At 37.9% G+C, this 23297-nt stretch overlaps 1 protein-coding gene across 2 annotated transcripts in view; it reads right to left on the reverse strand.

Moving 5' to 3' along the window:
* Positions 1 to 267: 267 nt before the first annotated feature.
* Positions 268 to 23297, reverse strand: part of PRTFDC1 (phosphoribosyl transferase domain containing 1) — a gene marked incomplete at both ends in the record, with an annotated part of 45082 nt that continues 22052 nt past the window's right edge. The window contains 6 exons of one of the 2 annotated variants that reach the window (XM_080610744.1): positions 268 to 315; positions 969 to 1045; positions 2957 to 3003; positions 3409 to 3491; positions 4887 to 4904; positions 17509 to 17574. In XM_080610744.1, the coding sequence (XP_080466870.1) occupies positions 268 to 315; positions 969 to 1045; positions 2957 to 3003; positions 3409 to 3491; positions 4887 to 4904; positions 17509 to 17574 (339 nt within the window). Of the gene's footprint in view, positions 316 to 968; positions 1046 to 2804; positions 3004 to 3408; positions 3492 to 4886; positions 4905 to 17508; positions 17575 to 23297 lie in introns of those variants that run through there. The other variant, XM_080610743.1, reaches the window with a different exon arrangement.

Below are 23297 nucleotides of genomic sequence, written 5' to 3' on the forward strand. Positions count from 1 at the left end.
GAAACAGACAAATTATGAGTCAAAAGGCAACTTACGTGGTGATTTTAATACTTTAAAAAGGTATAGCTTTAAAAGCCCTCTATCCGCATTTTAGATAAAAGCTCTCACTTCTGTAAATATTAATCAGTATCTCTAGAGTAAACCCCTTATATTGAGTAGAAAGAAACACGAGCCAGTTGAACCGCTCTTCTGGGAGATGCTTGAGGGAGTGTAGTCAAATTTCTGCTTCACTGACCTTACAAATCTTCAGGCGAGGATGTTACTGCTTCAGACTCTGTATTTTGCTTTGCCATGATCATTGATAACACATATGTGCTGAAAAAAATATAACACTGATTGCAACAGCATAGTTGATGACAGTATTAATTAATGATTTGTTCAGAAATATTTTTGCTTGACCAATCTAATGATCTTGTAATTACCTCTTCCTTTCCACAGACCTCAAATTGAATTCCGGTTTCTCCCTCTAGCTACTGCAAGTTTTCCCACTTGCAATTCCCAGCTTTGAGGTCCACTCCTGGGATTACCACAGGAAGCAAAGGCAAGGCTTGCGCATTTTTCAGTCATTATCCCACTGAGAAAAGGGGCAGGTCACATAGCAGTAAAAGTCCAAACCTGTTTGAACTGTAGCCATGTTTCACTTTTTACTACTCTCTCTGGACAACACTGGGAATGGTGGACCAGTGAAGTCCTAGGCTCGCAGAAGACAGAAGTGTAGCAGAGGTATGACTTCCGCTTTTGGGGGAAAAGATGGGAAGAAACCATTCACAGTGCTGAGCAGTGACTCCTTTGGATTATTTGAGGTTTTTCAGGAAGTTCTACACTCCCTGAGCCATGACATTAAGGATCCAGGGATGAGGCGAATTATTTATTTAAGTATTAAGTATTTAAGTATTAAGTATTTAAGATACCCTGGAAAAGTAAACCAATGATTCTTTAAACTATTTTCTTTTTTTAGAGAAACTTACGTTTAGATCTCTGAAATGCTCGTTGTAGTCTAAGGCGTAACCTACCACAAATAAATCTGGAATTTCAAATCCGTAATCTGTATTGAGACAAATAACAAACACCATCAATACAGGATCAGTGGCAATTACATAGCCTTTAAATTCATGTGTTGGTTCTCTGACAAGCAAACTATAGATTTATGCAGTCAGTTGAGGTTATATTACTTTAGACTCTGATACATCAAGGTCAGCAGCAGCCCTATAATCAGCTCCCACTCACAGTTCCTATCAGTGACAAGGATGTGAATAGGCAGTGGAGAGTAGGAGACTTGTGTACAATTGTCACTGGCACAACAGACACATTGTGGAAGGAACCCAAAAATCAGAGCTGAAAAACTCTGCCTACATTTGGAACTCCATTAGTTTATGTGTGTGGTGACAACTGTCCAGTATCACACTAACGATGAAAACAATGTACAATTTTAATTCAGAAGTAACTTTCAGAGATTTATACATCTTCTGAGAATAGCAAAAAACAATTTTGCCTATTATGCAACCAAAACATGTGAAATGCTTCTTAAAGCCCAACCTTATGAAGACTCATGCATATGCTTGAAAAAGTAAATGTGTGCTGTGTACCTGAATCATACAACTTGCACACTTGAAGCTAAGCACAGGCATGTGTCTTTTTGTGTGTGAAAGTCTGTGCAGCATCAGCACTATACAAAACAAGTTAAGACTCTCCAAATTGTTCACTAAGTAACTAGAGCAAAACACAGCCTTATGGACACAAAAACAGGTCATCATAAAAGATTTTACACATATTCAAGTAAGGAATTTGTTCCATTGTTAAAAATTGTGGGTAATAGACACTTTGGAATCATAAATTTGGGTGAGGAACTGACACACCACTGACAGCGATTTGCATGGGAGATCTTTGATGCTTTATAAAGTTCATCACTGTATGAATAAACAAGGATAAAACCTGTTTCACTTTGCAAGTTACTACATAAAAATATTAAAGTACCCTTCATGAAGTAATTTAATTGCATTTTTAATGTGTTTAACATTAGCAAATCCAGGCAAATGTACACTTAAATTAACTGGATTAAATTCTAAATGTTAAAAATACCACTGTATAAAAGTTGTACAACAAAATGCTTAGGTCACAGTTCAGATTACTGGGCTACAATCACAGTGCCATGCCCAACATTAAGTAACTTTTGCTTCATAAGGATTCCGTTCCTCTCACAATCCAAATCAAGGCCCTTCAGGCTGCTTCCTGGTACTCACCTGCCTACTCTCCTTTCACCCTCCTCCCCAGCTCAGTTGACCACAGCCTTCTTCAGTAGCAAATACTGGTCGATCTCTTCTAGATGGATCTATTCTTTTCAGTATTTAGTCACATACCTGTTATTACAGCATTCATTCTAGTAAATCTAAAATTAAAATAGCTTTGGTATAGCTCCACTTATGGCTTCATCATAGCACAGTACAAGTACCAATAATTCTGAGAGAACTGGTGCTGGTGTAACACAAACAGAGTAGCAGGAAGAAGTTTAAAAAGCCCAATCTATCTTTTGCTTTTTGGACAGTGGGATCTAATTATAATAATATCACTGATATTATCAAACACCTCTCATGTTCAGATGGAATCAATCCCGCAGCTCCTCCAATGAGATGCAGTGAGGAAGAAAAAGGGAGAAGTGGACTTTCTTTTCCATATAGTTTTCAGACACAGAAGATAAAGCACTCACATTCTGTGGGCAAAATTAAATGCTTTCATAACTTCCCTACAAAGTTAGTACTCTGCAGAAAACATCAGACTATAAGGAAGCTAGGCTTTCCACACCACAATTATACAAGTCCTTCCATTGCATCCCATAGTCCCATTGACAACTGATACTTCAAAATGCTTCCAGCAGTCCAGAGAGTGTTATTAAAGGCAGTGGTAGAAAAAGTGCTAACTTTTTTTACTGTCACGTACAGATTTTCACAAAGATACTTACAATCTGGTCTGTACCCATCAGGCCGAGATGTTCTTTTCACCAACAAACTGTAATTAAAAACAAAAGAAACCCCATGTAAAACTAGGTATTTACCTGAATAACAAGCATAAAAACTGTTCCTTTTACCAATAAACTTCCAAGCCATGTGAATCACTGTTCTTGTTCTGCTTCTTCCAACAACATCCTGATGGCAGGGAAATGATGGGTGCACTCCCCTTCAAAGTCCATCAGTGCCAGCCTTAAATGGCTGAAGGGTCATTGCCACTGCAGAACAATACAAGAGCATTTCCTCCCCTTTCCTCCACCCTCCTCTTAGTGACTCAGGCAGCTCCACTCCAGAGCTCCCCATGCAATTACAGAATCAAATTAAAGCAGAATCTCAGAATGGGAACCTCCACTGGGAAATATGCTGGGCTAGACTAATTAATTACTAAGTTTTGTGATTTACTCACCTTGCCACTTTAATCATTTTTGGCTTGTATTTTTCTATATTATTAAGCAGAACCTTCATAGTCCTTCCAGTTCCAACAATATCCTTACAAAACATGGAAAACAGAATAAGTAAAAAACAAAGGAAAGCTGAAAAGAGGAAATCTGGACAATGACTGAGCAGTTCCACCTTCTTATTCTGTGGAAATGATGTATTTTTCCCAGTGCATTGCAAGCCGCTCCATAAAAAGGCTGTAACTGAGCTCACACTCTTTGAAGCAAGCACTTTCTACTCACAACATCATCAGTTAAAGGACTGCCCACTTCCTCTAGAAAACAGCTGTTTCTAGTAGTTGAGATGTAATACAGAACTGGAGATGACTTTACTGGGCACTGCAAGGCTGCAGGGATCAGACTTCTCATGCTATGCTCAAGACTACAATATGTCAACATTTCTCCATGCCAGAGCTAAATCTGTCCTATTTGTTGTTTTATTAGTCCAGCACATATGAGTGTTCTCCAGAACTGCTGTACCCAACCTGATCTGAATGAGATCAGTAGATACCTGACTACAAAATTGACCATGACATGGAGAGCAGCTGCTGGTCCTGAACATTCTGGATGTGGATTTTTCACTTTGACCACTGCACCCCAGCCGTCTAATACCATTAACAGAATTTACTGTGGATGTTTTTCATTTCAGTCAGCATTATCAAACACAGAGCTCCTAGCAGCTGTGCAGGTAATCAGCCATCTCTGTGGCTGATGACTTTTTTCTCCCACCTTTGCTAAAAAAGACATTTCATTATGCTGTCCAGCTTACTTCCCACACAAGCACACTGGGCCTGAAATGCTAATCAGATCCTGATGTGCTCTTTAACCATCCCAGTTGCTTTTCCAATGATTTGAAAGAGAACCACCTACATTAATTAAGAGAGAATTTGCAGCACTGGTGAGGTGATACATTCTTTTTCTCTAGAACTGAACATCTGTTGCTTTACATCAGCAATGTATCTGTGATGGGCCCTCCCCAGGAGACACTGCGGGATGCAATGCTAAGGAGTGGGACTTGAGAGAATGACTGACATTCTCAACCACTGTTACCCAGCAGTTGTAAAAGCATGTGCAGGGCTATGCTACTGCTTCAAAGTTATGCAGCTGAGAAGTGCAGGGCATCACAGCAGTTGATTCATTGTCCTCCAAGGAACAGAACAACTTGCAGAACAGGAGCTGGTGAAACCATGGGAAGAACAAATCAAATGACGTAGAAACAAAGACTCCCTGGTATCACAAGGCAGAGCACCAATTAGAGAGGCAGCAATGCAGTGTTATTCAGTTGTGAGAAGACTGAGAGGTCATTAAGCAAATCAACCCCTCTCCCTCTTCACCACCTCCCAGCTGAAGAATTGTAAACACAGACGGTTTTAGATACTGAACACACAATGATGACTTGACTATGTGACTTTATCCAAGTACAATATGACATAAGCACCCAACTTACCTCCACAATGAGGACATTCTGAAAGAAACAAACAAAACGGAACACAGTTACACAATATTCAGAAACTAAAAGAAACAAATGATTGGAAAAGTGAAATGAAGATAGCGCGACACAGCAGGACACAAGGAGTTTCCTGTTTCATTTTTGTGTGCTAATAAGGTCAAACTCTGCAGTCAGGGGCTACCACTTTATTCAGCTCTATCTAGATTATCCTATCTGTGCATCCCAAATGGGATTATCTTCACTTCATTCCAGTATGCCTGGCTGTGTACTACAGTGTACCCAATAGTTCACTAAAATACTATTTCACAAATACCTATATCTATGTATGTATACATCTTACATGCATGTGCACATTGTATGTCCTATAAAACTATGACAGTTTCATGTCCATGCATTATTCACCAGACTAGCTTACAATCCGATTCTTTTCTCTCAGGCTTGTTGGCATTGTTATGTACATAACACAGAGACAGTCTAACATCTTTTTGAATCACAGATCCCAAGGCTGCATTCTGAGAATGACTCAAACACCATGGAGAACAAGTGTGTGAAGGGAGTGTGCTCATAAACAGCACACCTTAGGCACTTTCATTAACTGATAGGTACATTGTGCATCTTTTTTTAATCTTCAAAACAGAAATTATTAATATAGATTATCCATATTTATATTCATACTGCAGTTCCTCCTAACAATCACAGTGCTTGGTAGGGAGACATAGCATGCTTCATGCATCAGCCACTGCAGAAACATGTTACCACACACTGTATTATACCTGGATGCTTCTTAAATGGCAAAACACTCGGTAAAGGTGTGGAGGGACCTCCCGGTAGTAGTTCAGCAGGTGTCAGCAATGGAGATATCGCTCAAGAAAGCCACTAATTTAGACTGATCTCCAGTGGAATGTGTATTAATCTTAGAGGGTGGCTCCTTTTTGGTGTTTTCATAACAGGTTTCACTGGTGGTTATCCTGCTCAGCACTCCTGACTTTCAGCCTCTCAGCTGCTGACACAAACAACTCTGGATCTGAAAGACCTAGTCCTGTGGAGGTAAAAAGTCAAAGGCCTCTTAACAACAAATCCAAAGATGCCCTGCCTCTAGAGATTTCTTCCCTCAAGAAAGAATGCCAGTATGTCAGTCCTCTAAGTAAAATGAAGAGACCAAAACCATGTTCAGGAGATGCTTATGACAAGTCTGCACTTTTTCTTGAAGGAAGCCCTTTAGAGCTAGTTAGGGTTTGGCTCTCATGTGGCTTCCTGAATGAAGTCATAACTAGGAAAAACACTTCCAAAGAGTAGCCCAGGACACCTGGGTCTGAGGCATAAGCAAATCACTTGACGCAGTCAGTGGACACTTGAAGATTACGTGCAGGAGTAATGGTTTAACCATCCTCCAGGGAACTTGCACAGCTGGTAATACATGTAAATATTTATGTGTGTGTATACACACATATATATATGATACAGGGAGAGAGCAGAAGAGTTGTCAAGGAAAGAATGTCACTAGAACTGAAGATGGAAATGAACTCCTGTAGTATCAGCAAGCAGTCCAGGATGACTGTGAGTGACACCTGGTAAGAGAAGTTGACCTGATACCAGCTTAGCATCATGACCTATTCTGCCAGGTTTGTGCATCTCTCGCTGCTCTTCATACTGTTAACAAGGAGTTTCCTCCCAAAGGAAAAGCACAGATCTTCTAGTGACAAGACCTACCCAGCAGCTATGACATGAGATGGGACATACCAAAACTGACATGGCAGAGGGCTGCCAAGCCCTGCATTAGCAGGCTATGTCAGGGTGCAGCAAAGGCTGGTTGCTCCCTGAGTGAAGATGTATTTCCTCAGTTTCCTCTTCTTCAAACAACCCCTATTTATTCAATATTTTCTCACAAATCATATTTGCTAGCTTTCTGATCATTCTTTTGCTCTCCTCTGGAACCTGTCCAGTTGCTCAGAATCCTTCTCCAGTTGTGGTGCCCCACACCAGGGAGAAGCCTTTTCCATTGCTGAGAAGAATAAAAGAACCACTTTATATACTTTACAAATAATACTGCGTTCTATGCATTCCAGAACATCTTTTATGAAGGTATGCTGTTGTCTCATGTGCAACTTGTGATCCACCTATCATCTCCAGTTCAGACCTGTTGCTTTGTCAATCCTTCTTCACCTGCATTTATGCAAAATATTACTTCTATATAAACACTGAAGTTACTATTCATCTTCATTGTCATTACATGTCATTCTTTGAACCAAATTCTTAAAATAATTTCTTCAGATCAAACTACTATCTTGTATTTTCCAGGCAGTATCACTAGCAGTAAATGCTAATTCCATCTTTTCAATCATGAATTAAATATTGTATAGTCCCTGGAGAACATGCTTTAACACATCCAGTCTGACAGTGAAGCATAATTAACTGTTTCTTGAGAACAGCTTTCCAACCAGTTATACATCTGTCTAATAGAAATTTAATCTTGTCTACATTTCCTGATCACAAATGACTCAAGTGAAGGAAAGAAGACTAACATGGATCCAGACATGCCTGAAGGGCTTGTCTGGCCACAAGAGTGATAGTCACCTGCGCATGACTTCAGCTGAAGAGTAAGATCTCATATTTATTGACTAGCTTGAGAAGGAAGGATATTGGCAGACCTTAGAATTGTCTGAACAGCATTCTGTTGTTATTGCCTCTTCTCCTCAGAGTCAAGAAGTCCAACAGTTGCAAATGACATACACTGGGAGATTTGGTCCTTTGAAAGTCCCCTGAATCAGGCAGTTGCCTAGGTCAGGAAACACAGACTCCGTTTTGATCATACACATTCTCATTATTTTCAAAACATTGAGGAGGATCTTCTATGCTATGGAGAAATCCTGTATGTAGCACTTGGGTAGTGGAAAAGCCACTATAAAATATTTAGATATGAAAACATTTTGTATGTATAAATAAGCAGGCATCCTGATCGTCGAGAGTGATACATTAATCCCTGTTTTGATTAGGCAGGGTTACTGTGACTAAAGTCATCATATTTAAGTGTTGCTTATGACTGAAGGAATGCAAACTGTTTTGCCATCCTCTCATACCAGGAACCATCTCCTACAAAACAACATGATGTGCTGGGAAACTGACTTTATTGCTGCCTATTCCCTTCCCCTTCCTGTTGAAGCAGGCTACTGATGGAAGGGTTCCAGAAAAGGCATAGCATAGCAGACTAGTAGAGGAGCAAACTGCCAAGAAATGTTTTGATATACAGTATCCAAGGCTAGAGAGTGGTGATGTGTAACTAAAACAGGTTGAAATAGATTAACTTATCCTTGAGCAGACGAATAGAAAAAGATATAAGAAGAATGCAATGTCACCACCATCTTAAATGCACAGCTGGATGCATCCAGCACATTTGTGAAAGATCATAGCCAGGTGAAGGATGCTATTTAGCTTCACCATGAAATCCACCTGTGACCTGGTGGGCAGGAGACTAGTGAAACTCATAAGCTTGCGGTGCTACAGCAGTAACTGACAGCTGGACAAACAATAGGAAGCTAAAGGATGCTAAAGATTTTTTTCAAGTATAAGTATTTGAAGCTCCTTTACCACATAGATCAAGACTGTTTTGTCCTTTCAGATATACCTGAGGCAATTTCAGAGCAGGAAACCACATGAAAAGACAAACAATCCAGCCTTCTGGCATGCATTTGGTATTTTCTGTCCATTTTTGGAGCCTGGAGAACAGGAAATAGGAATATTTTCTGACATGTTAACTAGACTTAAGATGGCTTAATTTCCAAGTAGAGCCATCTTCCCTAATACAATTCCTTCAGTCTGTGAAGTATGTCCAGAAATCTAATAATAGTACTATTATATCTTACAGTGTGAAACAGAGAACAGTGAGGTTTTTAAAATATGTCCTGGAAAGATTTCTTATGGAGTCCAAATAAAGAAAGGGCTATGGCTCAACTCTCAGAGACTGAAACACCTTTCTACTGAATCGTTGCAAGAGAATCAGGAACTTTCATTGCTGGTGATGGATCAGAGGAATGGTTGGGAGCTGATAGATAAGGATGACTGTGATTCACCCTGTGTTTACAGATGCTTCTACCAGGTATCTGGCAGGAAGTACGCTGGTGCAATATAGAATCATGGAATCATAGAATATCTCAAGTTGGAAAGGACCCATAAGAGCAGTCCTAAAATTGTACTCTGTGGTTTCAAGTGCAAAGGGGTGCTGTGAATTTTAACATTCTCCAGTTTTGAGTGATAAGGGTGCACACAACTTGTGACTCCGCACACGAACATTTGCACTGAGCAGAAATAGTATTTGTGGTGTGAACTGCAGCTACACAACAGTAAAATTTGTGCTGTCCCTTTTTTATGCATATCCCTTTTCAGACAGTAGTAGAACAGTTCGTAGCAGCATGTCTAGGGACATCTGTAAAAAGCAGGAGTTTTTTGACAGTATTAGTACTATATAAAACAAAGAAGAAATAATGTCTAATCCCTGCACTCCATGTGAATTTGTCGCACATGTTAAAGAGACACAGTTTCACTTTTATAATCAATGTCAATATATCTGTGAGTTTAAAATTTTTAATAAGGGACTGGAAACCTGCAAACATTGAAAATCTGTTAGTTTACTGGTTTTCAAAGCCACAGGAGTGTACGCATGGCACGAAAGTAGGCTGTTATTATAAAACATGTAAGAAAAATTCTAACTTGTAATAAGCTGAAAAATACTCCAGCACTGAGTCAATACATTTCTATTGTTTACCTTCCTACAGGTCAGTCATAAATGGAACAATGTCAGGTAACAAGACCAAGCAGAGTAATGAGATCATGTACGCCTCCTGCCTGACAGTGTTTAGTACTATGGAAACTATTTTTCACTTTCCTGGAGAAGGATAACTTTTTTTTTTTTTTATTTTGGTTTTATGTTCCATTCAGAAGACTTCAAAGGAGAAATTGCCGTGCAATAGCAGAGCTTTGAAATTAGCACTGAGTAAGAGATTGAGGGGAAGGCTGTCTTTGAATTCACAGAAAATGTAAGATTTTAACAAGGCAAAATGTTAAGCTGCATATTTAGAAGTGGGGAGTATTTCCTGGAAAGCAGAAACTCTACTTAAGTAATCAAATAAACAACCGTACTTACTGAAATACTATAGCTAAGAGGACAAACACAGCCCTTGCATGTACAGCACAAAACTCAGGTAGGTACACAAAGAGGGTATTTTCTCCTTAAATGTTTCATCATAAATCAGAAGAATAAATCAGCACACATATTTTCTTTTTTTTTAAAGCTGTTAAAAAAGTCCAAAACCAAACCAGAGAGAACTTAAGACTGAGAAAAGAAGAAGGATTTGAGACCTGGAAAAAAACACCTTACAGTGAAGTCAGGTTTGTAGCAGGAAGCAATAGCTCTTGTTTTATTAACAGCCCAATTCCCAGTGGGAGAACATTTTTCACAAAAGAACTTTGACCTTTCAGCCCACAACCTCAAAGATACCACAAAATACCTGCAACAGCTGAGCCTGGGAACAAACATCCAGAACTGCTGTACGCACCAGAAATCATGACTCGATATAATACTGGCTTTACAGCGCATTCTGATCTTCCACTGCAGCTGACCTCCACCTCATTTATCACTGTTCCACAGCTGATAATTTGCTCTCTTATTTTAGCTCAGAGGAATTCTTAACATTTTTATCTGTCCCTCTGCCCATAAGGCAGGTGATCATGTAGGGCAATCACTTTTTTCTCCCAAATTGTCTGATTATATGTTATATAATTATATATAGGTTATATAATCATAATGGGTTATAATGAGGATTTTCTCCCAATATGTAACTTAGCTTGAAGTTTGCTGATTCTGTTAAGACCAACAGAAGGTTCTGCATGCTTGAGATTTTCTTTCTTCCAACTAATTCAATTGCCTAGAATTAATTTCCTATTATTAATTCTTCCTTCAAACCTCGTCTCATTTACATCCTACAGTATGCCAGTACTTTATAGCAAGCTCCCAATGTATTAGTTTATCTAAAAGACACTTAAGTAATGACTGGATGATAGGCAAATATGCAACCATATGGCAATGTAAATCTGATAATGGCAAGCTGCTCAATCTAGTAGCAAAGGTATTAAAAAAGGCAACAGCGAAAGGCAAAAAGCTATCCAAATTCGGAAGAGAAAATTAGGCTCACCATTTTAGCAGTGATGACAGTTTACTGTTGGTAAAACATGCCTGAAGTATGGAGGCTTCTCCATCAAGTCTTTAAATCAAATTAGTTGGTAGCTCAAAAGAGAAACTGTAGGCACAGTGATGAAATTACCATTTGGGTCCCTTCAATCTAATTGCACAGAAGTTCAGACATAATATAATGGCACTTGTGGACCTTAAAATATAGGGATCTTTAAACAAAGCTCTGTTTGTAATCAGACCAAATTACTGGAAAAAAAAAAAAAAAAAAAAAAGAAAAGGAAAGGAAATTAACCTTAGTGTGGCAAGGTTTTCAGAAATTTTTAAGGAAGCAATTCAAAAAGGCAGATCTACATGAGTCTTGCAAAGCTCATTGAAGGTAAGCAGGTAGCAAGTTTAAAAGAAAGAACAAGAACTTTTTCACATGTTACTTATATATGAAACTCCTTGCCATAGAATCTTGTGGGACTAAAGGCATAACTGGAGTTACAAAGAGATGACAGAGACATGGATAACAATTCTAGCACTGGCTGTATTATAAATGTTAGTCCACATATAACTGAATTTTGGAAATCTCTGTTCTTGCTGTGTGTCGTGTATCTTTTCCCTAGACATGATACAAGTCTAGACAGACCTTTCATCCTATTTAGTATGGTTGTAACGGTGGTCTTACAAGGGGAGAAAATACATAGCAACAAAGCAAACAAAGGTTAAACAATTATGTATCGAGTTTCAGTGAAGAGGCCCAAAGGAAGCTACATGGACTGCTGTTAGAAGTGAAATCATTTTATGGTATGCACAGGAGCAAAATCCACACATACTAACACTTCATCAAAATGTTAGAAAATAATATACTTTTGAGAAACTGAACAAATAAGTAGGAGCTTTCTATAGGGTACTAGGAAAGCTCATGAATGTCTGATTTTAATCTTTTCTGCTGGACTTCTCCACATCTTAGGGCATTCCTGAAAGGACAGATATCATATCTCAAAAAACGTTACTTTTTTTAGAGACTCTATTTGGTCAGTGTCAGCTGCTGACGCAAGCAATTTGGTTAGTGTGTTAAGAGTGTACATACACAGACTCCAGCTTCTGTAAGTCTGTAAAACTAGTTCAATTCCTCCAAGAGTTAACAGAGTAAGGGACATAATGGAGCATGATGATACACTCTCACTGATGCTTTGCTCGTAGAGAGCATTGTGTCGAGTGCTGCACACACACATGCTCTGCTTACAGCCATATTTACATCATGCTTCTGTTGTGCACCAGAAGTAGAGCAAATAACCATAATCTATCTAAAGGTAATGCAGGAATGGATCACTGTCTCCATCCTCTTATTTGAGGGGAAAAGTATAATTTTCTGATCATCTGGAATTGGAAGAGGATTTTCTGAACACAGACGAAATCAAAAGAATTATGAACACGTATGACGTAGAAGCAGGTAGACAGTGAGTGAGCAGAGCCCATGTGAAAAATGGGATAGCAAGACTGGGAAGTTTTCTTTGTACTTTCCTTCCTCCAGAACAACAACAAAATAAGTAAATAACGACAAGCAGTCGACCAGATTACCTAAGAAAGAAGTGCAAAGAAAGGTGATTGACTCCGGGGAAGAAAAAAACACCAGTGTCTTTTGCTGTGGAAAAAGCAGTTAAGGACATCAGAGAAGTAGACAGTATAAAATCTAATTAAGAAAAAAAGCAGAACAACAAAAGTGATAAAAGATGGCAGTTGAGGTACTGAAGATGTGGAATGTTTCAAGACACATAGAAGTAACCTTTGAAAAGATGAAAAAGGCAGGGTTGCACGTCTGATAGGAATACAGTAAGATGCAGAGATGAGTGGAGGACACGACTATTGCAGAAGCATATAGTGGATTTTGTATCCCTCCACTGTCATATAGTCTCTTATGTGCATAATGTTCAAAAGCAAATTAATTGTTTTTTCTGCAAATTTACGGGCATTATTCCAGAGAGGAATGCGTATAGGGAGAGAAAGCACAACATTAGTCAAGGCAGTGAATACTGACGCAGAAAAAATAAGTATAAAACTAACAGAATTCTGAGAAACAAACTTGGAATGGTGAAGTAGAGGATAATATATGTTACACAGCCGCCATATTAAATACCGAAATGCTAACGTACTTAGGAGAATGCTAGGGAACAGCTCTCAAAACTGTTGTTAGAAGCTAGGACATGCAGAGAAAGTGGTTCAGTAGAATAAGAGAAGAAATTAACCATAAGAAAAGAACATGAGATTGCATTATGTTCCTGGAACATCTTCTTGTATGACAAGTGGGGCAAGAAAAATGGTAGACAGTGGATAAATTGATGTAGGTGAGACGTATAAGGAAAGTTTGGAGATTTTATAGCACAAATCCTGCCAGAAGAAAGTAAGGAGTACTGCACGGTGGGTATCTTCCTCTGAGTGAAACCTGATTTTGATATGAGCTGATCAATCATTTTAGTGAGCATCAGAGTACTGATGGAGTGTTCAGTCTAACACAATGAAGTGCAGAGAGAATATAAGGCATTCACTTTCTTGATCACTAATGATTACTACACTACGCTGATTATTGCTACACTTCTCTGAAAATGCTAAAACCACTGACTGTCAATGAGATTTACTTAATATGAACAAGAGGAATAGTCCTTCATTGAGAAGACAATAATCACTGATCCATATTACAGACAGATGGAATATCAGAAATTCACTGGCTTCATAATTTTATCATACTAACTACATAACTACTTTGTTTTAATTGGAAGTTCTTATTAACCTAGCAAATAAGAAAGATTTTGTCCACATTCCATGTTATGCAGAAATAGTGATAATGCCAAAAATATATGGATCTAATTTTGACATCAAATACATTACACAACTGTAATAAATAATTAAATGCTAAATTATATAGACTAAGTTTATGATTTTGTCCAACTTGTCTCATTTGCAAAAAGACAAGTCAAAGTGGTACAGGAGCTTTTTTGAAAGGTTACAGGACGTATTACATAAGGAATGATTCCTGTAGGTAGAAACTCTGGACTACGTAACCAGCTTCAAAGCTCTTGGGGTAAAATACGTACCAATACAAGTGTAAGAGGTAAACGGCAGTGACAACTCATCACTCTGGTGCAGCTGAATCTACTGAAGTTTCTAGATGTTTTCAAATTTACTTTGTTTAAAAGCCACAAATACTTCAAAATGTTATTAATTTTTAAAATATTATAAAATGTGATTACAGTATTAATACAGGGCTACATTATTTGTTCTTTTACTTCATCTACATAAATTTCCATAGTCAACTTACTCTGAAACAGTGCCCTTAGTTTTCTGGATGGTTATTTATTATCTCCCCATTTTCAAAATTTATTCCCCGTTACAAATATTAATGATAATTTTAAACCAAATGAGCATTTCAGCTTTAAAGTAATTGAAAACTAAGCAGCTGCTTAACTATGAAATCAACTACTGAAAAATTTTATGTTCACCACTTACATCATTAAAGGAGAGATTCTGAAATTATATTTTTTCTGCATAGAAATGAATAGTTACAAAGTATTAGCATCTCAAGCCATTATCAGGACTCATTCTTCAAGTACCTTTGTTCGTGATTCATTCTTGCCTCTGTGAGTTTCTTCACAGAAGAAGAATTTCAAATCACAGATGATTTTTTTCAGGTAACAGTTGGGGTCTGTATGCTAACTCTCCTTTCTGTCAGAAGTATTTCTCTTTTTTCATGGTTTGGGTCATTATACATCTTTCCCAGGCTTGTAATATCTTTATATACACAAGTATATTGTAGAGAAGTACAGAGGAGATAGTCTTCCTTCTGAAGAGCTATTATTCTTAACAGCCTCTTTTTAATTAGATTTTAATTCTTTTTGCTTTATTTAAGCTTCTTCAGAAAAAAACATTGTTCTAGATCAGCATATTCATGAATATACTCAGTAATCTTTTTTTTTCCCCAGTAATAAATAGCTCACAGAAACAATATAGTTGTTCGCTAAGATTATAGGCTAGCCAAGGTTCCAGAGATTATTACTTAATGAAGAGCACTTTAAGATCAAAAGCTCAGAATCTTTTTTCTGCCGGTTTCAAACCTGTTTATGTTATTGATGCTTTTGAACTTTACAGAAACTTAATGGAATTTACATTCCAAACTCACGCTGGCACTTTTGAAAACACCTTCCGCAATCATTAAGTTAATGCGACTTAACCTGACGTATTAATTTTTCAATCTAACTACAATCTTTTCTTAGTAAGTATTCCAAGCAGGCAGAAAAAGCACCTAGCTCACTTAAAGGCAGGAAAGTTGAATTCTATCATTAAATCTTCCACTAGTTCACTCAGTGATTCTGAATGGTTACTAAAGCTAGCAGTTTTATAAGGCAGCAGCTAAACTAAGGTACTAAAAAACACTTCAAGGAAAGATTTACATTGACTGTAGGAGGCTCTGAATCAGTCTGCAAATGGCTGATTAGTAAAATGTGCTGAATACTTGCACTAATTGCTTAAGTCAACAACAGATGGAGGAGTTGCCATCTGTGGACATAAGGCCACTCCTTCATATATCCAACTTTAGACATGTGAAGTATGAAGATTTGAGCTCAAGCTTTGTGGCCCAGCTTTTCAATCAGTAAAATAAGTCTTAAGGAAACCCCATTCTCACATGTTATAGTGAAAATGCTACTTCATTATTCATACATCAGCTGTGTCACACACAACCCCACATTCAAACAATCGCCCAATATGCCCTTTCAGCAAGTCTGTTCCCCTGGCAGTCCCAGCCCTCCCTTCCTGTTCTGCTTACCCTCTCCACAGCCAGCTTCTAGCACTGGGCTCCCTTCCTCTTCAGCAACTATCTTCGTACCCAAACCAGTCCCTTTGCACCTACCCAAGATCCCAGCCTCCTTACCCAGCAATCTTAAAATATATTGCTGTTAAGTCTTCTCCCCAAGTATCTCCTAGCCTCCCAACAGCCAAATTTTATGTCCTGTTCCATACCTGGAAACAGGAGGGCTGTGCAATGAGAAAAAGGGATTTTCAGTAAAAGAAAGCAATTTACTTCATTTTTGGAAAGAACAGAACTACTTGAGGTGAAATTTTCCTTCTCTTCTATAAACACATCAGCACACACAAATACACAGAAATCCTGTGAAAGGAAATAATGTTTTGCCTCAGTGAATTCAAACTATACTAGAAAGATTACACCTGGAAAATATACTAATAACTGAAACCATTCATCAAGAAAATTTGGGATATACAGATGGGGGAGGGAGCTGGGCCTGGAAGCTTAGAAAGTGTTTGGATTATCTGGTAAAGAGAAATGTTAGGTGAAATGAATAGGCGTGCTGATGGTTCTGCCTGTGAGGTACAGAAACATATGCAAAATTGTCATAGAAAAACAGGTAGCTCCAGTGTTTGAATATTAGTGGCAAATGAATTAATATTTCCGAAGAACATGATTAATGCTTTAGTGATAATTTGGAAACAAACACCCAGCAGGAGTATTTAGAATTGCAAATTGAAGACATACGTATCACTAAAATATTCTAAGTATAATAGCACTTTTTTTCATTTAAGTTCTAGTTGCATCAAAACCTATTTAATATTTATGAAATAAAATGAAGCTTTTCCATCTTTTCCTTGTGCGCTATAGTACAACAAAACAGATGAGTTTGGTGGTGCTGCATTTGAGTGCTTTGAAGAAACTGGTATTTGGTTCCACCTAATAAAGGAGTAACTGCACGTACAGTACAAATAACAAGATAAGCACTATGTTGCCTTAATGCAAAAGTAAAAATCCATTTCTGACCATTTTCCACATAAACCATTTGCCTAATGAAATTAGCCTTCCTTCCTCTTCACAGTACTGCTGTCTATTATGGTTGGATGGAAATAGGCTTTTCACAGACTCCAACCACTCACAATACCACAATGTTTAAGCATAGTGCAAAGCAAATCCAGTCATACAGCCAGCTTGATGTTGAAATAAGAAAAAAATCCCAACTGCTGTTCTGAGTGAAAGGTTTCACAACTGAATCTCATACAGTAGGCAAAACTGTATTATTATCCTCATATGCTGAGTTCAACAGGGATACTTAACATGCAGTTTGCTGCAAGTACCCACTGAAGGGAGAAAAAACAAGGCTTTTAAACATAAACAAGCTCAGGGGAAGCATTCCAGCACAAATTTATTCCCACAATCTCACTGATGGTACTTGTATAACCATTGGGAAATCCCTGCACTAGCATGGAGGGGCTGCATTCTGACATTCTAGGCATCTACAATCTGAAAACAATCATATCACAGCAACTTGACAGAGATTAATAAATGTGTTTGATTCCAGTGTTAGTATCTGACATGTGCAAAAGTACACAGCTTTTCTCAAGCGTTTTTTTGTTCATGTATTTTCTTTCTTAAATTTAAAATAAACAAACCTTCCCAGTCAGCTTTGAAAGATCATCTCCTCCCATTATCTGCATATCTTGCATAGACTGATCATTCTGAAAAACAGAAAGACCAAACTTTGAAATTACAATATAAAATACAATATATAATATAAAATACAAGTATAAACACATTCACTTGTTTTAGATCTTTCACAGTCTTGGTTACCAATATTTTCTCATGCTCATTAGTACTGGTGCACGACAAAACCACACTCTCACTTGTTCTTGTGGCTTCTCTCATCTGGTTGTACTTAAGCCGGCATTGAGCTCCAGGCTTTCCTGAACTAGAAAAAGTTGCATCTTTCTTTTTAAAATAAATCATGTTTCCTTGCTTGCTATTTCTTAATATGACAAGTGTTGAGTAACATACTTGTCCCTTTCACAAAAGGAGGACAGGAGCATTTCAACACGCGACCAAACACCTGTAACCACATTCTTTTCTTGGAACAGTCTTTAGAAACACAGGCAAAATGCGCTTACATCTGTCGCTCACACAGACAGCTCAGCTATTTTTGAAGAAATTCACTCCATACTTTTTCTGGAGAAAAAAGTTTTGCAAACAATATCCCTTGTTATCAGGAATAGTTTCAGTGTGCCATACCATTTCAAGAGTTTTGGTTTTGCTTTTTCAACTAACTCACAGATAAAATCATTGAGGTCAATTTCATTAAATAAAATACTGTTGATCAGGTCAAACTAAACACAAAAGACTGGTATCCTTTGATTTTCGTATTAGAAAAGGTATTTTTCCACAAAATCAGTAGACTTTTTTTTTTTTTTTAATTTTTTTTACAGACATTTCCAGTTGAAATTCATTCTGATGGAAAATTCTCAACGTGCTCTAAGTTCGAACTCATTCCCAACAGCATGCAAACTTAAGATCATATAAGGGAGACATAAGGAAGCCCTACTTTCAAGGGAAGAAAAAAGAGGCCTTAAGGAAGGTAGCAAGTTAAAAAATATACAGTCCTGGCCAGGCTGTACAAACTTTCCAGAGAAAGCAAGAGAAAACTTAAGTTATTTAATGTGGGGGTTTTGCCAAATTAGTGCATGTGCTAATCTAATCTCCCTACTCATAGGAAGACAACATTAGTCCAATTTTCATAATAGCTGCAGTACCACAACATGACACTGTAGTTACTAGTAATATCAGGAAGCTTTATCATTACAAATAACTGGCAAAAATGCAATACTTGAATACTTTTTTACTTCATAAACCGAGTGCTCTGAAGCCAAATATTTTTCCTCAAGTAAATAACAGGACAGCAGGACTTACAAAGTAGGTGAGGATACGCTGGGCTAAGGCGTTTTTAGCTCTTCTTCCCCTCAGAAAGCACCAAAGCATCACTAGCAGAGGAGGCACACACATGCCTGCCATGTGGCACAGTTACACCTGCATGCCCATGCAGATGGGAATTGCATCTGCCCATGCTCACAGCCCATGTGGCAGAAGTGCAGGGACTTCCACGGCACATTTGCAGCTATGCAAAGGTGTCAGATCATACATAAGCAATCTGAAAACCCCAGGAACTATTTGTGGTCCCCATGGGAATGGATTTTCTAAATTAATACAGTCTTCCCGAGTACCTGTAAGTAAAGGTTGCAGAATTGCCCTGATGACAATTTCTCCAGGTTTGCATACTGCAGACCTACCAAAAGGCTCCCCTTTCAGACTCCACTCCCCCATAAACTCTCACACCACAGCTTTGTAAGAGGTCCTTAGTCACCATTGCCTTAACAGATGGTTTTTAGACCTGCCTTCACCTTTTCTGCACCGGATCTAGGAGCTTTAGGTCCTTTTCATGTTGCTCTGATTTGTTTCCTGGGAAACAGAGCTACAGCATGAATGAAGGTTACAGCCCATATGTTTTCTAATATGTTTCAACATTTCTCTTATTTTTGTAAAGAAAAACATTAAAAAAAATCCCAAACAACAAACAAAAACCAAAGCAACCAACAGACATCCTCAGAAAATTATTTTGAAACTAAATAAAAAGTGGAGACAGAGAGGATTTTAAGTCCAGGCTTAAAAGCATAAGCCTTTTGTTGTAGAGCAAGACGAGTCACTCTTGAAAAGTCAGGGACATGTTTAAGTCAAGACTGTTATAAGGCTATAAAAAGCAGATAGTTTCTAATGTCTACCCCAGCATGTGTAACCAAGGCACTGACAAAATATTTTTTCATTTCCAAATAAGAAAGTCTGGAATTTCATTAACAACAAACACACAAGAATTACTGAAGAGGCAGTTTGCCCTTAGTTGCTAGCTGAAAAAGAGAGGGAAAAAAAAAACCAACCCATAACAGTGAGATGCAATGATTAATGAATTTATTTTCAACTTAAAAAAAAAAAAATCTCTTTCAGCAGTCTTCACAGCAGCACTGTTTCCTTTGCATTTGGTATTTCTGGCTCCAGCTGAAAGGAAGATGCTGAAATAGCATCTTCATTGCTGGCAAGCAGTTAAGCAAACACAAAAACTATTGAGAGCTGGGGGATCACAGCATCCTGTCAATCGCGCATTCACACGTTGGCTGTTGTGACACCACTGCTCACAATTATGAAAATCCTTGTGTTCTGACTGAGGAACGATTGCTGTCAAAGGACAGGGCTGAGTATTCACTGTGCCTAAGAACCTCATAGGAAAATGCAGCTCAGAGCCTTCCTGGCAAGGTGCTTTCAAGAAATTTTAATAATTTGCATCATGCAGTACAGCAATTCTCTTGGGGGGGGGGGGGGATCAGATCATTGGTTTTAATGACATTTTTATCTATCTCTTCATTCATGAATTAACTCATATTGTAAAATACACACCTGCAAACAGCAAGACTCAATACCACGATGTCACATTACTGTAACCATACGGTTCATATAGATAATGTGCATGCTGTGGTTGCCATAGGAACCTCTCAATGCTTTTTTTTCTGAGTTCTCAGTTTATAAATCTCAAGATAACACTGCACTAAATGTTAAGTATAAAGTACGATAAATGTCAGGAAAAAAAAAAAAATCTACTTCATTCAGTACCAATTCTTGTCAGCTTAAAACTGTTTGTTTCCTCTTCATGGTCTCAAGTCACTCAGAGCTTCTTTGTTCACTTTAGGTGTTGTCCCCTACCCTGACAAAATTGATATGATTGGGTCGCCTTTAAGGTTCACTTTCTATCACCCAAAGTTCTTCAGTACTTGCTTTCTAACCCTACATAATCCGTAAACCCTACCAATACAATTTTTGTGCTTAAATGCTTGACACTAAATATAATGTCCCAGATAGAGTCATACCAAAATCACACTATGTTTTAGTTAAGGCAGCACAAAAGTTATTGCAGCTGTTTCTAACAAGACATGATGCATTGTGCTGCATCTCTATACCGCATTCCAAGCCATATTTAATACTGTTTTTCTCCCTGTGTTTAATAAATCTGCATTTTCCAGGATAAATCTCAATTGTTTTAACTTGCTGTTATGCTTTTTCACCTGTTCATTTGTATTATAATTTTATTTCATTCAGACCTTGTCAATATACATCTTCAGATCTGATGAATACTTGATGAATGAAAGCAAGAATGTTCCTATTTCCACCTCCCTTTTTCATGACATGCAAGATAAAACTTTTACTTTCTATGTTGATTGGAAATATAGATATTTAAATTCCATCTATACTAAGTAATGTCTTTTTAACTGGGTGGGGCACAGGATTATTACATCTCTTTCACATCTCCTGAGATCAGCACTTGGACACAGTTCAAGTTATAAGTGAAATGAGTTGGGTGGTCTCAAGAAAACTTATTATATACAGCACTGCTCATCTGAAAATTGCACCAAACTGTGAACATCTGTTACTCTTCTAAAGAAATAGAATCTGCGGTACACTAATACTGGGCTCAGGGAAACAAAGATTCTTTAATCATGGCAAAAAAAAAGTATCTCTAACACAACAAATTGAATGCATAACTAAACTATGAAATATGGACACCAAGTCATTATCACACATTTAGTTACCATAGTCCGCAGAGTTCATGCCTTTTTCTCCCAAAATTCATGGTGGAAACTCTTAACAAAGAAGGATGTGATTATCAGGCCTCTTCTACTATGCTTTTTACCCCTGTATCAGCAGGTGTGTCAACCTGAGGATTCCTGTGAGGGCAGTTCTCTCACTTCGCACCATCATCCCATCTCCTATAACTGAGTTTTCCAGGAAGGTTTTGACCAAAAAGAAGTAACTGTCAGACTATCACTTTCAGTTGCCCTCAAGCTGCTGAATACAGAGCATCTCCAAGGCTTCCCTTATCCTTCCCTAATGCCTAATTGTTAGGACAGGACTACTGCCTGTAAGGTTTCTGACTTCTACCCACAATTGGCAGTCTGAAAAGCAATAGACAAACACCATTTCACCAATAGGTTTGGTGCAACATGTCCACTAAAGCAGAGCAGAGTTCAACCTCCACATTCATTCTGGCCTCACCTTTTTATTCTCCTTTAAGACTGTCATTAACTGCACATGATTTTTGCTGCTTCTATTCACATAGGGTGACCCATGACTTTGAAACAGCTTCATTAAAGGCAGGATTACTCTGTTCCTAACTTAGGTATCTGAAAGTTGAGACATCTAAATCTATACATCCTGGGCTCCCTTCATAATCAGTGGAGAACACAAGATAGATCACATAAATCGTCTATTTCACCACATCGGAAATCTACAGCAAATAACCTACACCTACACATCTAACTGTGAGAAATCTGAAGTTAGATGAGATAAATCCCAGCTTAAGAGATGAGATCAATATTTTCTTCCTAAAAATGTCACTAAGCACTCAGAAAGAGGTTACTTTCAATTGTATTTACCACAGGCACATAAGAAGCAACATCCTGAACTATCCACTCTGTCTCACTCAAACATTTAATGCAATTCTCTTTGGTACCACTCCAGGATAATTTGCTTGCGTGTTTACTCACAGGATTCATTTTAATCTAGGTGAAATATAATTGAGGAGAGATTTCAGAAGATACAACCACTCTAGTATTTCTTCCAACTTCTGTCACAAAAAAAAAAAAAAAAAGTAAAATAATAAAAACCAGCCTTCACAGATTTTCTACAAAAACATCACACTGGATGATTAATAGGGCTCTAAACTCTCACCTTCTGGGAGCAGAAATGTAAATTTACCTATAGGGTTTACCCACTGAACAATGAAAATAATTGGATTTCATGGTGTGGTGTTCATGATCACGAGGAATGGAGTCTCAACAAACCTCAATTAAACAATAATTTATATTTGATACTGGAGGAAGGATAGCAACTGAGTAGCTGCTACCCTTACAGTAACTTTAAAGGTGATCTGAACAGCTACATTTCAAATGGCACTGAGGGTACACGGTGGATGGCATTAAAGCCAAAGGGGAGAAGACATTTACCATGCTAATGAATGCTAAGGATTTGAACATAATTCTTGGTATTTCATACAGTAAAGAAAAGCTGAGACTTTGAACCATCACATGGACGAACTGAGTTATGAAATGTATATGTATTTTCAGAGAAATGGCTACCATACACTGCTGCAACAGTAAGTGAAAATGACAGAAAACCCAAGCAGCAGTGTACACTCTGGCATACAAATTAACTACAGGTACATTTTTCAGTCAAGGAAAAAGATAATGCTCAGATGAAAACAGAGCAGATATGGCAAGAAATTACTTTCCAGGTAATATCTTTCAAAAATGAAACCACAGAAGCAATATGTCTGACTTCAAAATAGAAAATTATTACTTCTATGTGACTTAGA

This window comes from Psittacula echo (genome assembly GCF_963264785.1).
Source record: "Psittacula echo genome assembly, chromosome: 2".
Classification (NCBI taxonomy): domain Eukaryota; kingdom Metazoa; phylum Chordata; class Aves; order Psittaciformes; family Psittacidae; genus Psittacula; species Psittacula echo.